A 15779-nucleotide genomic window follows, 5' to 3' on the forward strand; every position below is an offset into this window, starting at 1 on the left:
TTAGTTAGTCTAGAAACTCTGCTCTAAAGGAGTAAGAGATCCACTCGTTTAGACCACAGTTTACAAACGTGTATCCTTTTATCTCCTGAGGACAGGATTGATGTGGTTGCTTTGTTTTTGATGGTGATGATGGTTTTCATGACACTTATGGTTCTGTTGGTTATTATGATGGAGGAATAAGGATGGAGATGATGGAAATGAGGGATGATGGTGGAGGTAGTGATGGTGTAGGTGGTGGTAAAGGTAGTGATGATGATGATGGTGCTGCTGATGGTGGTGTTGGTGTTGGTAATGGTGGTGATGATAATAGTGGTGGTTTTGGTGTTGGCGAGCTGATATTCAAGGAGAATGTATTAGTACAGCCATATCAGTTGCTAAAATTCCAAACTACTTTGAACTAGTTGGAAAACATCTACTGCCTTCAAGGTGCACAAGACCCTTTCCCTATTGCCCCTGCTGCCATAGCCCTGGGGAGCCCCAGGCAGGCATCACTGGGGCTGCCATGCACCAGCCTCAGACAGAAAAGGGGCAAATGCTCAGTGCCCATCTGGCTCTCTGCAACCTCTGCATTATGACTCACTGGTTGTTCAATGCCTTGACTGTCCCCAGGGGGTGTAGTGATGGTGATGGAGGTAGTGATGCACCCCGTTCCTCTGATAGTCTCCAGCGGTACCCAGGTCCCCCATTCTCCAGGGCAGGCCTTTCTCATCAGGCTGAGAAGGTAGTGGCTGACCCATTACCAATGGGCTGGCTGGTCCCCCTGGGTCAGCTCATGTGCCCCTGGGCAGAGTCCAGCTCTGTGCTGGTGCTGAGGAAACCCAGGAGCAGGTGAGTGTGGTCCTGCCCTTGGGGTGCTCATGGCTCCACCAAGCAGACAGGAGGTCCTGGTGAGTCAGGGAGAGCACAGGGTCCCAATGGCAAGGGTCTGAAAGTGACAGGATGCAGGGCCTGGGGGCTTTGGTGGCCCGGAATGGCTTCCCAGAGCGTGTGTGAATGAGATCTCCCCACACCTAGGAGGATGACTTGGCCGAGCTGGCCTCCCAGCAGTACTTTGTGGACTACGGCTCTGAGATGATCCTGGAGCGCCTCCTGAACCTCGTGCCCACCTACATCCCTGACCGTGAGATCACGCCCCTGAGGACGCTGGAGAAGTGGGCCCAGCTGGCCATTGCTGCCCACAAGAAGGTCAGAGGGCTGGGGTTGTGAAGGAGGGGCTTTCTGATGACCTGGCTGAAGGGTAAGGACCTGAGAAATCAAAGAGGCCACAGCTCTTACCTGACATCTGTCTGTCCATGGGGCTGGGAGGACAGGATGGCACCCTTGACCTCCTGGCTCCCAGCAGCCTTTCTCCACCATGGGTATCAGTTCACTTGTGTTTTCTGCCCTCTACTCTACACTGGGCGCCAGGGACACAGAGATGGATCAAATCTAGCCCCATGGCCTCATGAGGGAAACCATGGGTCCATGGGCACTGGGGGTCCCAGCTCCTGGCCTCCCACCAAAGCTTATTAGTGCTGCAGCTCAGGAGAGTTGGTGCATGCTGGAGGAGCTTCTAGGAAGTGCACCTCCTTTCCCCTAAAAGAGCTCTGGCCCAACTTCCTGCCTGGGGAATTTGAGGTACTGGCCCCCTCTGCCTCTTGTTTAAGGCCCCAGGCCCATAACCAGCCCTGAGTAGCTCCCTTCTAAGCTAAGAGACCCGCCCCAAGTAGAGCAGGGGTGCCCTGGTTGGGGTGGGGGACCCTGGCTGCTGGAGGGGACCCATGGGCCTCCCCATCTCCAGGCCCTGGTTGTATAAGAGCAGAATCCTCTTTGCACACAAGTTGCCAAGGGCTCCAAGATCAGTGTGTCTCAACCCCTACGCCACGTGGCCTCTTCCCTAACCCAGGAGCCCCATGTGTCTCCCCCTGAGCTCTTTGCCTCCCCTTGAGCTGCCCACAAGTCTCCACCTGTACCCGAATGCTCCCTGCACCCCCTGTGCTTCTAGACCTGGCTCACCCCCGAGGACCTCCCTGTCCTCAGCCCCCTCCAGAAGAGATGCATGTACTCCCTCCCCCACTCTCTGTCCTTGGCCACCTCCTCTCCCTCACCCCTCACACTTGGTTAGCTGCTGAAGCCCGTCCATTCCACCTGCCAGCAGCTCCAGCCTCCGTCCCCACCTCCACTCCTCTGCCTTCCCTGGGTCCTCGGTGTGCGCGGCCAATGTGCATGTGGCACCTGGCATGTTCTGGGTTGGGTGCCATCACTCATGAATTCCCTTTGTTTTGGGTGCTTGCCATGTGCTGGGCACTGCACCAGGCCCTGGAGACACAGCTGCGAGTACAACAGATGTGCCCTCTGCCCTCTCAGAGCCCATGACCGAGCTCGTGTGTCTCCCCCTGGACTGTAGTGCCCTGGCCTGTGCGTTCCAGAGCCCTGGCCCCGGCCTCTTGTAGAGTGGACAGGTCCGAATTAGCATGATTATTAGGGTCAGAGGAGTAAAAACATTTTATTTTGAAATAATTTCAAACTTACGAAAAAGTTGCAAGTTAAAAAGCTAGGCCTGCTGTGTACAGTATGCACTTCACCTAGACTCACCAGATGTTAACATTGTCCCACATTTGCTTTTATTTTCTCTGCACACATACATGTTATTATTTTTTCTGAGCCATCTGAGATTAGGTTGGAGATGCTGAGCCCCTTATCCCTGAATACTCACAGCTCTTGGGATGGCATTGCTTCTGGGCCCTCTTCGTGCATGGAAATGTGACAGCACAGGGGCTGGCACACACACGTCTTCATCTATGTTTGTGTTCATAGATGATAAAAACCATGAGTTCATTCTGATCCCTCCAATTCTACTCCAATACCACCAAGTTCTTATTAAAGCTCGGCAGAATATTTTTAGATAATAAAACATGCGTGCATTAATTTCTTGCCAGGAGCACTGCATTATTCCCCCATCTGCTTGCCCACTCCAGGCTCCAACCCTTCTCTACCCTGCAATCTTCCTAACTCCCAAGTTTACCTGTCAGTTTCCACTAAGAGACCAGCCTCACAGTGGTGGCCTCGCCCATGGTTCTCTGTGACCTGGCTCCTACTCACCGGTTTCCCACTCCCTCTTCTTGGTCAGGCCTGGCACCCCCCCCGGCCCCATCCTTAGCCACTCATGTTCCTGTTCCCCAAACTCTTTCCCTGATCCCTGCCCTTGTGCCTTGCACATGCGCCGGCTGGGATTGTGGGCTTTCTTGTCACTCTGCTGAATCGGGAGCTCCCTGAGGGGGGGACCCATGTTCCTCTAGCAAGTGCTCTCCGCTGTTGATGGAATCGGAGGAAGATGGAGTGACGGGGAGGCTGTGGGCTGGGGGGGTGGGGTGAGGCCATGGTGTGCACGAGGACACGGTGGCCTGGGGCCCACTTCTGACGTGCAGACAGGGACGTTTGATTTCCAGGCAGAGCTTGTGCCAAGTCTCTTGTCCCCTGTCCCTGTCTGTGCCCCTCCAGGGGATTTATGCCCAGAGGAGAACTGATGCCCAGAAGGTCAAAGAGGATGTGGTCAACTATGCCCGCTTCAAGTGGCCCTTGCTCTTCTCCAGGTTTTACGAAGCCTACAAGTTCTCAGGTACCCCTCAGCCCACCTGCCTCCCATCCCTCCCTCGATGGCTCTGGTCCGTGACAGAGGGAGGGGGATGGCCTGAGCCAGACTCCCCAGTCAGCCAGCCTCCTGCCCGCAGGGCTGCCTGGCCTCCAAGTGAGTGTGCTGAGTGGGTCCTGCCTCCCTGCAGCCCAGTAGGGCTCCGTGGCACATAGTAGGTACTCAGCAACACACTGGGTCAAACAATTGACTGAGTATTGTGATCATTAAAGCACCTACTGTGTACAGAAGAGGGTGGCCCAGAGCACAGGCTGGGCCGAACCCGTGAAGCTGAGAGTAGATGCAGCCGACAGACCTGTCCTGGCCACTTGCTTAGCCAACCTCGGGCCACCGGTACCAGGCACCTGCTCCATGCCAGGCCCTGTGCTGGTGGTGGCTTCACAGAACCACCAAATATCAGGTTCGAGGGAACGTTGGGGCTCAGTTTGTCTGACTCCTCCCCGTATCCCACCATACCGCAGGGCAGGGACTTGTCCCAAGCTGCACAGACCAGTGGCAGGAACGCGGCTCCAACCCAGTTCCTTAATCCAACACTCTCTTCCCGCCGCACCTGGGGTTTCGGCTCGTAGGGAGGTTGTGTTCTCCGAGCCTCAGTTTCCACATCTGTAAAATGGACATCAACATACCCCACCCTGGCCACCTCCCTGGTGGTTATGAGGATCAAGAAGGGCTGGGTCCGGGAGCGGGCAGGTGCCCTCTCAGTGCCTCTGTCTCTGCCCCAGGCCCCAGCCTCCCCAAGAACGACGTCATCGTGGCCGTCAACTGGACGGGCGTCTACTTCGTGGACGAGCAGGAGCAGGTGCTTCTGGAGCTGTCCTTCCCCGAGATCATGGCCGTGTCCAGCAGTCGGTTAGTCCAGCCCCCACCCCCCGCGTCAGTGCAGGGCGGGGACTTGTCCAAAGCCGCATGAAGACCAGTGGCAGGGATGGGACTCAAACCCAGGGTCCTGATTCAGCACTTTCTGAAGTGAGGAGGGGCAGATGGAGACACAGGCGGACACACAGGGAAGGAGAGAGCTCCCGGGGCTTTTCTGCGGGTCATGGGGGCCTTTGAAGGAAACCTAACAGAGGACATCACCGAGGTGCAGAGACACGCAGTGGCCTGTCCTGGTCGCACGTGACCGAGCAGTATGTGCTGCACCCTGCAGACCCCTCAGGCACCTTCCTCCCTATAGGGTGTGGGGGGGCGGGTATTTACAGCACATTCGTGGCTGTTCTGAGATGGGCACGGGTGGTTAGGACAGTCAGGGACAGTCGAGCGTGTACAAAAAGCTGGCCTGAGATTCAGGGCTCCGTGTGGGACTCACCTCCACGCCCTCATCTCTAAAATGGAGGTCTTTCCATCAGTACAGTGGTGAGGAATACATGCAATAATTGATAGGAGAGCTCTTTTGTAAACTGAGAAGTGCAGTGCACATGGGAGCAACGTTGGGAGTGGGTCCTGGAATGGACTGGCATTCCCAGCAGTGCCTCCTCCCCGCATCTGGGGCTTGTAGGAGTGTCTCTGGGCTGTGTCCGATGTGGGCAGGGGTTGGGTCGTGTCCAGCTCTGACCAGGCACATGGGATGCAGTGGTGACAAGATAGTCCTTGTCCTCTTGCAGCTTCACTTGAGAGGGGGAGATGGGCATCGAATAAGCCATTGTAAAGTAGGGGCCAGTGTGCTGAGGGCTATGGGAAGGCAGGGAGGGCTTCCTGGAGGCGGTGGTTTCTAGGCTGAGCCCTAAAGGGTGAGTGGGAATTAGACAACAAAGGGGAAGTGAGCTCCCCCTGCAGGCCTCCCAGGACCATGTGTGACTTTGGCCTGGCCGTGGCTGACTCAGGCTGAGCTGTGGCTGCCTGGGCCCCATCTCACCCTGGCTGGGCCGGCCTCTTTCTGGCTGGGCCACATCTGACTGGGCTGGCCTTGGTCTCCTTCAGGGAGTGCCGTGTCTCGCTCTCGCTGGGCTGCTCTGACCTGGGCTGTGCTGCATCTCACTCAGGCTGGGCAGGAGTGACCCCGACAGGGCCCTGTTCTCCGTGTTGGTCCTGCAGGGGAGCGAAACTGGTAGCCCCCAGCTTTACGCTGGCCACCATCAAGGGGGATGAGTACACCTTCACCTCCAGCAATGCTGAGGACATCCGTGACCTGGTGGTCACCTTCCTGGAGGGGCTCCGAAAGAGGTCTAAGTATGTGGTGGCCCTGCAGGACAACCCCAGCCCTGGTGAGTGGCTCCTGGCACGAGATGCCGGTCCCCGGGGTCAGGGTGTTAGGCAGATTACGTGCCCTGGCCTTGGCCTGGCGTTCAGGATCACTAGAGCCTGTTACCCATTCTTCCCCAGAAACCTTCGTTTCCAGCTGGACCAAATAGCTCAACCCTGTGCCTTCGATCTGTGCCCTGTGGGGAACCTTCCTCCCTCTGGTCTTAAATACCTATTACTTGCCAACTTCTCCAAATGAGATCAGGGGTTCCTCCTCAGTGTTCCCCCAATACCCACCATCTTCAAATGATGACAGTGGTAACAACTATGGACCGTGCATCCCCGGGCCTTTGAGGTCCCGAGCAGAGCGTGAGAAAGAGACGAAATGAACCCAGCCCTGCCCTCAGTGGGGAGGGGGTGGGAACAGACAGTGACCATCCCTGTGATAGTGCAGTGACCCGGGAAGCCCAGAGGCTGTGGGAGCCTGGGGTTCGGGGAGGACGTATGTGTGAACAGAACGTTTGGGGCAGAGAGGAGAACCGAGCAGAGGCTGGAGGGGGCAGGTGTGTCTGGGAACTGCGGGTAGTTTGTTTCGGCTGGAATGGGTGAGGTGAGGCGGGAGGGGCAAAAAGTGAGGCAGAAGACGTCAGGAAGGCCATCTGCCAGCAACAGGCCTGTAGCGTGTCGAGGAGTGTGGGATTCCTTTTAGGGCAGTGGGGAGCCACGGAAGGCTTCTGAGCTGGGAAGGGGCCCCCTCCGATGGCTATCTGTGTTGGGGGTTGTGCAAGGTAGAGGCAGAGCGGCTGCTGAGCAGATACGGGACAGGGCCTCAGTTCCAGTGGGGAGGAGAGGCTTACGGGTCATCAACCCCAAGAGAGGTGTTCCAACCCAGCCTCTCTCTCTGCCCCCATGTGGCCCTGCTCACCCATGCCTTCCAGCGGGCGAGGAGTCAGGCTTCCTCAGCTTTGCCAAGGGGGACCTCATCATCCTGGACCATGACACAGGAGAGCAGGTCATGAACTCAGGCTGGGCCAATGGCATCAATGAGAGGACCAAGCAGCGTGGGGACTTCCCCACCGACTGCGTGTATGTCATGCCCACTGTCACCATGCCACCGCGGGAGATTGTGGTACGTGGCCCGGGGTGGGGCAGATGCATGGGAGGCTCCCCTGGCCCCTCCCCTGGCCCCTCCTTGTCTTCTTCCCACATAAAATGGAGTGAGGGGTTACAGTAGATTCATGCTTTGCAGCTTCTGTGAAGATGATCTGGGGGTCTTATGGGACCATAAACTGAAAGTTGGGGGCAACTATCAAATGTATGCCAGGTGGAGAGGGACCTAGAAATTGCATCAGAGGAGGAACTGCCCAGGGGTAGGGGATCAGAGAAGAGTGGCCTAGGGGATGGGGACGGGGGTAGGGGCTTGCACTGTCCAGAAAGGCAGTGAGGGCAGAGATGGGAAGTGAGGCCCTGCTTCCTCTGGAGCCCCTTGAGCCAGCACTGAGGACTCGGAGCCCAGCTTTCCAGGCAGCTCCGGAGCCAGGCTCTGTTGACGGGGCAGTTCTCACACTGCATCCGCTGCCTTGTCCAGGCTTTCTGACTGACCCAACTTAGTTCAGACACAGGGCACCAAGGGAAGGGTCCTAAGGCCAGCATGATGGAGGCAGTGGTAACGGCAGTGATCCCCCAGGAGGAAAGGTGTTCCCAGGGTCAGAATGGGGCACAGGGTCCACCTCCAGACCCACTTAAGAAGGCTCTGGGCTTTACCATGTTGATCCAGGGGCCCGGGGTAGAGATCCAGGGGTGCCTGACCTCAGCTCCCCGTCTCTCGGTCTCTAGGCCCTGGTCACCATGACCCCCGACCAGAGGCAGGACGTTATCCGGCTCTTGCAGCTGCGAACGGCAGAGCCTGAGGTGCGCGCCAAGCCCTACACGCTGGAGGAATTTTCCTACGACTACTTCAGGTGACGGGGGAAGGGGAGAGAGGGCCCCAGGACAGGGAGCTGCAGGCTTCTACTCTCTGGTCTGCGTGCTGGGGTTGCTTTGTGGTGTCCCTGTCTGTGAACAGTGCCCAGGTCAGAGGGAACCAGAGGGCAGTTTCAGTCCATCGAGATGACGCTTCTCATGTTGTGTCATCTTATCCTTCCTTTATTTAAGATACTGTGACTGCGCCCACCCTAGGTGGAGTCCTGGGCGCTCCTGACTCAAGGCTGTACCTGCCTCACCGATTCACAGTCCTGGTGGGGAGACAGGCATGAGACCAGGCGGCTGTTATTCTGTGCGCCCAGTGTTGTGATGGAGATGCTGGGTCGGGGTGGAGATGGAGGCTTCGTGGAGGAAGTGGTGTCTGAGCTAAGCTGGGGCGGGGTGAGCCGGGTGGAGGAGCGCCACAGCTGGAGCAGAGCGAGCAGAGAGAAGCAGGCGCGAGCAGGCCGGGGAGGCGGGCAGGGCTGCCGGGGCCCAGCCAGCCTTGTGGGCTGAGAAAGTAAGGCCCCTGCAGGGCTGGTGACTCATCCCAGGTCACGCGGCGCAGCAGGGAAGCCGGTTCCCTCCGCTCCGCTTCCTGCACGGGGCGGGCGGGATGGGGCTGGAGTCTCACAACCTGGCCGTCAGTGCGGACTGTCCCGTGCTGTGCAGGCCCCCACCCAAGCACACGCTGAGCCGCGTGATGGTGTCCAAGGCCCGCGGCAAGGACCGACTGTGGAGCCACACGCGGGAGCCGCTCAAGCAGGCGCTGCTGAAGAAGATCCTGGGCAGCGAGGAGCTCTCGCAGGAGGCCTGCATGGCCTTCATCGATATCCGCACCCTCAGGGCTGGGGGGGTCACGGGGAGGGGGCACCTAGGGCAGGGGAGGGCTGGGCTGGGTCTGGCCTCTAGGGTTTTCGTCTAGACACTTACTTCCTTCTGAGGGGCCCAGCTGGGGCCTGGGCAGACGTGGGGGGATGCTGACGGAGCGGCTCCCTCTGTGTGCCCGGCACCTTACAGCGTGCAGGGGGCTGCCTCACCCGTTGTCTCCTCGCACCCTGTCACTTGGTTGACAGATGTATATCGTGCCATGTGCTGGGCCAGGCATGGAGACACGGCGGTGAGCAGACCCAGTCCCTAGCCTCATGGTGCTCATAGTTGAGAGTGGAGATGTGCTGATCGGGGTCAGTGCTGTGATGGGACCCGACAGCACATTGACCTGACTTGGCCTTGGAGGAGGGCAGGGAGGACTTCCTGGAGGAAGTATATCTAGGCTGGAGACTGGGAAGGCCTTGGCCAGTCAAAGGGGAGATAGGTGGGGAATGTTCTTGACAGAGGGAGCAGCATGTATAAAGGCCCTGAGGCAAAACAGAGCAGGGCTGTTTCAAGGGCAGAAATTAACTCAGCACAGCTAGAGGCTAGAGTTCAAGAAGGGAATCCTAAGATGTGGGCTGATGGATGAAAGTTTCCCAAGGCCTGTTAAGAAGCTTGGACTGTGTCCTGCAGTGCAGCCATGGGGAGCCACTGGGGCAGGGGGTGGCATGGTTAGATCTGTGATTTGGAAAGTTTATTCTGGTTGCTGTGAGGACTCTGGTAGTGGGGCTGGGGCCTGGAGCACGATGGCCAGTGAGGAGGTGGCCAGAGGAGTTGAGGAGAGAGGGTGGGCAGTGGGCATGGAGAACAGTGTGGGCAGATTATGCCCATTTCCTGGGTGAGTAGCCTGAGGCCCAGGGCCACATGATCAGGGGTGGCAGACCCTGCTGGAGAGTGTGGCCGCCTGCCTCCCGGGCCATTGTTCCCCGATTGGCCACAGCCTTCCTTGACAGCTCCCCACCCGTGCTCAAGTACATGGGTGACTACCCGTCCAAGAGGATGCGCTCCGTCAATGAGCTCACAGACCAGATCTTCGAGGGTGCCCTGAAGGCTGAGCCCCTCAAGGACGAGGTGTACGTGCAGATCCTGAAGCAGCTGACTGACAACCACATCAGGTAAGCCGGGATGGTGGGAGGGTGAGGGGCAGGCCCCCCCCAGTGCTAACAGCTGAAGGTAATCGTGAAGGTCCTCCTCCCACTGTGAGCTCACTCCCTGCCCAGGCAGCAGCTGGCTCTGCCTGGGAACAGTCCTTCTTCACTCAGAGCAGGAAGCTGTCCTCAGTCCCCCTCATGTCCTAGCTCTCCCTCAAGGCCCAAGGAAGAGGGTCAAGAACCGAGAGGTGGTGGCTGCGCCCTGAGTCTGTCCTCCCCGCAAGCTGAACAGCCCCGGCTCCTCCTCATTTCCCGCTGCTCTCTGCCCGAGCCTCCTCTGGATACCCGCCCTAGCCCAGATGCCACTGTCGCCTACAGGTGCATCTCATGAGCACTTGTCCCATCCCTGGCTCAGGCTGAGCTGTCAGTCAGAAGCTCTGGCTAAAAACTCTCATGGGGGCTTCCCTGGTGGCGCAGTGGTTGAGAGTCCGCCTGCCGATGCAGGGGACGCGGGTTCGTGCCCCGGTCTGGGAGGATCCCACGTGCCGCGGAGCGGCTGGGCCCGTGAGCCATGGCCGCTGAGCCTGCGCGTCGGGAGCCTGTGCTCCGCAACAGGAGAGGCCACAACAGTGAGAGGCCCGCATACCGCGAAAAAAAAAAAAAAAAAACTCTCATGGGCTGGGGGTGTTGGACCCCAGAGGGTGTCACCGCCTCCCTGATGGCCCAGACCATGGCAGGAGGGGGAAGTCAGGCACATGCTCATCTCAGAGCCTGAGAGAAGCCCCACCCTCTCCCTTTATTCCCAGACTTCCAACTCCCTCCCCAGCTTTGTCACTCTCTACATCTCTTAAACAAGTCTACCATTGGACCATGCGTCAGATCTTTTCGCACGTTCTGTGCCCACAGCCAGGAAAACCTTTCTTCTCCTTTGCATATCAGAATCTGCCTCAGTCTTCAAAGCCTAGATCAAATGCCACCTCCTCCTAGAAGCCCTCCAGGCTTCCCTCCTGCCAGACCGAAGGAGCTCAGAGTAGTGCCTGAGGGAGTCCTGGGGCTGGTCTAACGTAGTGCTGCTCAAATAACATACGAGTTAAAGAGCTGCTGCCATAATATAAATCACACACTGCTTCCGTCATAGGAAAGTCTTTCTAAGAAAAAAAAAATCTTAGCCAGAGTGCTTGATGACACAGCTGACACAAGCACCTTACCTCCACCTGACTAGTAAGTGTGCGGCCTGGGGTGGGGTTGGCAGACCAGACTTTGAGTAGCACTAATGGGATCAGGCTGTCAGGGGGGTGGGTCCGTGTTGGTCCTCAGACAGGGGTGGGGGTGAGGGCAGGCATGTGCTGCCGCGTGAGGAGCTGAGGCGTATCGGCCCGCGGTGGCCCTGCTGGACACCACACCTCTTCCTGCAGGTATAGTGAGGAGCGGGGCTGGGAGCTGCTCTGGCTGTGCACAGGGCTCTTCCCGCCCAGCAACATCCTCCTGCCGCATGTGCAGCGTTTCCTGCAGTCCCGCAAGCACTGCCCACTCGCCATCGACTGCCTGCAGCGGCTCCAGAAAGCCCTGAGGTACAGCAGGGGCTGCAAGGGGCAGAGGGGGCAGTGGGCATAGTGCGTGGTGGCAGGCACTGGGATGGGCTTCCGGCCACCCTGGCTTGCGAGACGAGTCCCTTGGGGATGCTGAGGTCCTGACCCATCATCTTCGGGGTCCCACAGCTGCCAGGTTGACAAAGGTGGCAGTGCCCAGTACCCATTCTGGACAGTTTGAGAGTCTGGTTGCTCAGAAAGTTATTTTCTCATACCTTCAAGTCTGCTGGGGAGGCAGACACCTGGGCCGCACTCCACACTCTGCAAAGCCCACCTGTACCCTTTGCTTCATTCGGTCCCCTCCACATCCCTATCTGGTGGGTACCATGATCACCTCATTTTACAGATGAGGAACTAGAGGCTTGAGAGTTTGTCACCTGGTAGGAAGTGGTGGCTGGGGATTAGGACTGGGTTTGCCTGTCTCCAAAGTGCCCTCTGCTCTCTGCTCCCCATGGCCCCAGGAATCTGCTGCCTCCTGACTTGCCCCCCTTCCCCCCCCCCGCTGGTTTTCAGAAACGGGTCCCGGAAGTACCCCCCGCACCTGGTGGAGGTGGAGGCCATCCAGCACAAAACCACCCAGATTTTCCACAAGGTCTACTTTCCCGATGACACAGACGAGGTGAGGGACTCTGGCTTCTTGGTCTGTGGGTGCCCCTGAAGGACCAGGCTCCCTCGGGGACACGGGGCAGCCCTGCTGTCTCTTCCCCACCACCCCCACCTTTGCCCCCATCCTCCTGCCCCTCAGTGGAGCCGGGGCTCAGTCAAGAGGCCACAGACGCCTCGGGTCAGGAGCCCTTGGGTTCCTGGTTCAGCCTCTCACTTCCTTGATCAGCTTCCTTGAGAAGCTCACCCCTCCCTCTCTCTGAGGAGCCTCTGCTTGGAGAAACGTGCTTTCTCCCTCTGAGCTGAGCTCTGTGTTGACGTCATCTCCGATGCCAGCTCTGTTCCTGGGCACAGGCCTGCTCCGCAGCCCAAGACCTCCCCCATTGCCCCAAGCCCACTCTCCTGCAGACTAACACTTCCTTCCTTCTCACCTGACCTGAGTGTGAGTCCCCTCCACCGCGGTCCCCTGGGCAAAAGTCCTATTTGTCTTCTTGTCATGCCGGCTCCTGATCTACACCCCCTGCTCCATCCCAGCACAGCATCTCATTCAGATAAACAAGACCAACAGTGAAATTTTCGGTTTGAAAAGCAGTTTAAAACAGTTTAAAAACTTGTCTAGACTAGAGACTCAGAAATACCACCAGGGGATTCTAGTCACAAGGACAGAAAAACTTCCTAAAATCTTTTCCTGTCCCCTATGGAGGGTTACATGGAGCACCCCCCCACCCCTCAAATTGCACTCCTCCCTCATCTGGGCTTCTCCAGACCCTCCCATCCCTCCCAAGCCCAGTCTGGGCTGCTTCCCGGCTCTTGACTCCTCACCCTTTCTGGAGTTTGCTCTCTCCTTCCTCCAGTTTCTCTCCTTCCATTCACCCTGTCCCTCCTGTGCTCCCTTGGCCTCTGCCATCACTCATGCTTGTACAGCTGGGCCCAGGACCCTGGAGGCCAAGGCTTAGTCCCGCTTGAAGGGTTGGGAAGGGCACGATCTGGGAAGACCCAGACAGGAGTTGCTTTTCCTTCTTTTAAAAAAAATTATTTTTAATTGAAGTTTAGTTGATGTACAATATTATATGAGTGTCAGCTGTACAACACAGTGATTCACAAATTTTAACGGTGGTGTTCCATTTATAATTATTATAAAATATTGGCTATATTCCCTGTGTTGTGCAGTATATCCTTGTAGTTTGTTTATTTTATACAGGGTAGGTTTTATACTTCTTCCTTGTCTTAAGCATGGTGCCCAGCTCTGGGGAAGCCCCCTCAGGAGGAGGGTGTCTTGCATGGGAGGGGGCTCCGTCCAGCTGGAGGCACAGCCACAGGGATGCGAGAGGCCCTGGGAGAGGCCCTGCCAGAGGCAAGCAGGTGCTCCCCCGCCACCCCTTCCCCCAGGCCTTCGAGGTGGAGTCCAGCACCAAGGCCAAGGACTTCTGCCAGAACATCGCCGCCCGGCTGCTCCTCAAGTCCTCCGAGGGATTCAGCCTCTTTGTCAAAATTGCAGATAAGGTGGGTTGGGGGGGGCATTGCTTGCTTATCTGCCTGCTCTTGGTCTGTCTCATGGGAAATTTGCTGGCGCCCTGGGAGCTCATGGGGCAGCGGGGGTGGGGACAGAGACAGAAGGAGGGACGGGGAGAGGAAGAGGCCCTCTTGCACACGGCATCTGATTGTGCCCGTCTCTTTCTTACATCCCTGCAATGGCCCCCTGACATGCAGCAGCTATGCCTACATCTCTCTCCTCTGAGGCATTGCACAGCCTGGCCACAGACCTCTTGGGAGCACTCTGTGCTCTGGACACACTAGGCTCCTCGCCCTGCCCCAATACACATGTACTTTCCAGAGTTGATTTGACTGGTCCCTCAGCTGCCAGGCTGAGGTCAGTTCATCTCTGAAAAAGCCCTTGAAGGGAGAATGACCATCCCCACCTAATAGACCACAAAACCTGGACTCAGAAGTGTTAAGTGACTTATCTCAGGTCACACAGCAGGGACTCAGATCCAGGTGGGGCTGACTCTGAAGCACAGGCCCCTGCCTTCACCCCACATTGCCCCCTGCCCCATTTATGTCCATAGGAGTCAAAGGCCCAGCTTGAAAGCCCCTTCCCCTGGGGGGCTTCCCTGACCCTTGCAGGCAGGTCAGGTGCTCTCTCCTGTCGCTCACCCACAGTTCCCTGTGCATCCATGTCTGTCTCCTCACTTCATGTCTGTCCCTGTGCCAGACACTGTGACCCAGAGGTGATCTCCGTGAGGTCCTGGACCCAGCAGGGCTTAGAGCCTGTGGGAGGAGCAGGACACGGATACCAGAGAATGTCCAAAGCAGGGACTGGGCCCCTTTCTCGGCCTTTTTTCCAGGGTCCTAGAGCAGCAGTGACTCTTTGCTGAATGACTGAAGGGAGTCACTGTCACTGGACAGACACACTCAACAGGCACAGTCGGGGCAAGATGGGGTTGATACATGGACACTCCCTCTGGCTGCGAGCAGGAGTTCTTCTGGAGAAGGGGCTGCCGGGGAGGCCTTGGGTGGGAAAGTCAGAAAACTCAGTATTGCTCCAATTAAAATGAGTGGACTAGAACGGCCATGTCCCTAGGTCATCAGCGTTCCTGAGAATGACTTCTTCTTCGACTTTGTACGACACCTGACGGACTGGATAAAGAAAGCACGGCCCGTCAAGGATGGTAACGTGAGGCTGAGTCCTGGGATCATCCGAGGCCTGGGCCCAGCAGGTCCTGGCTCGGGGCCATACCTGAGGCCCACCTGGGTGGGGCCCGAGTCAGGCCTTCCTCCAGGGCTGGTGCTGGGATCTTCTGGGTGACCGACTGCCCTCTGCCACAGGAATCGTGCCCTCGCTCACCTACCAAGTGTTCTTCATGAAGAAGCTGTGGACCACCACGGTGCCAGGGAAGGACCCCATGGCCGATTCCATCTTCCACTATTACCAGGTGAGCTGCCCAGAGCCTCTCTGCTGTGGTTGCCTGCTGTCCTTGCCAGGGGAGGGGCAGCAGCATGGACTGGAAGCCATTCCTGCTGGGGTCTCCGGAGGTGGCCCAACTTCAGATCCTTCTCCTTCCCAACCCTCCAGCCCTCGGGCTGAGCTCGCAGGCCCTTCCCTTGGTGAGGGGCTATGCTCTGGATTTGGGATTCTGCTGGTACACCTGGGTCTGTAGACGTTTTCCAGCAGGGCATGGGCCTGCGGGAAGCCAGCAGGTGGCTCCCAGGCTGAGCCTCTATTGTGTGTCTGGCAGCTTGTACTCATTCTGTCCTCCCAACAACCCCCAAGAAGGAGTTACGTTGTTCCCATTTCACAGAGGAACACTCAGATCAAGTGATGTAATTAGGATCACAGGGCTGATGGAACTGGGGTTGGATTCCAGGTCTTCATGACTGCAGACTCAGTGGTCTCTTCCGAGGTGGCCGTTTACCGTTCTGTGGGACAGACAGACCAGGATGCTGGGAGGGGCGCCAGTGGTGGGGAAGGCAGCTGCCCTGGTAGAGAGAACCATGGCCTGCGAGCCAGAAGGGCCGCCTTCCTTCAAACCCAGGATCTTCCTCTCCCCTTTGCCCCATGTTGCCCGTTTAGCAAGTGGCACCGTTAACTACCAGCTCCCCCAAGGCAGAAACCTGAGTCAGCGTGGACCTCTCCCATGTCCCAAATCACTCACCTGAAGACTTTACCTCCCGACTATCTCTTATCTCTGAAACACATTCACGTCTCTCCATCATCACCTCCACCAACTTGGGTCGGTCCACCATCTTCTCTCATCGGGAAGAAGCCCATAACCTTCTCTCTGATCTCCTCCATCTGCCTTTTTAAATCTGTAAAGCGCTGAATCTGTGGCATAATGCTGTTTCCCCGTACTG

At 57.6% G+C, this 15779-nt stretch overlaps 1 protein-coding gene across 1 annotated transcript in view; it reads left to right on the forward strand.

The window, feature by feature from the left end:
- The window catches only part of MYO7A (myosin VIIA), an 82658-nt gene that overhangs the window by 63069 nt on the left and 3810 nt on the right, over positions 1 to 15779 (forward strand). Inside the window, exons 30-42 of the mRNA XM_067750455.1 lie at positions 1015 to 1185; positions 3481 to 3598; positions 4354 to 4480; positions 5663 to 5832; positions 6748 to 6938; positions 7646 to 7770; positions 8444 to 8601; positions 9606 to 9759; positions 11151 to 11306; positions 11838 to 11943; positions 13317 to 13430; positions 14509 to 14596; positions 14754 to 14860. Of these exons, the coding sequence (XP_067606556.1) occupies positions 1015 to 1185; positions 3481 to 3598; positions 4354 to 4480; positions 5663 to 5832; positions 6748 to 6938; positions 7646 to 7770; positions 8444 to 8601; positions 9606 to 9759; positions 11151 to 11306; positions 11838 to 11943; positions 13317 to 13430; positions 14509 to 14596; positions 14754 to 14860 (1785 nt within the window). The remainder of the gene's footprint in view (positions 1 to 1014; positions 1186 to 3480; positions 3599 to 4353; positions 4481 to 5662; positions 5833 to 6747; positions 6939 to 7645; positions 7771 to 8443; positions 8602 to 9605; positions 9760 to 11150; positions 11307 to 11837; positions 11944 to 13316; positions 13431 to 14508; positions 14597 to 14753; positions 14861 to 15779) is intronic.

This window comes from Pseudorca crassidens, chromosome 9 (genome assembly GCF_039906515.1).
Source record: "Pseudorca crassidens isolate mPseCra1 chromosome 9, mPseCra1.hap1, whole genome shotgun sequence".
Lineage (NCBI taxonomy): Eukaryota > Metazoa > Chordata > Mammalia > Artiodactyla > Delphinidae > Pseudorca > Pseudorca crassidens.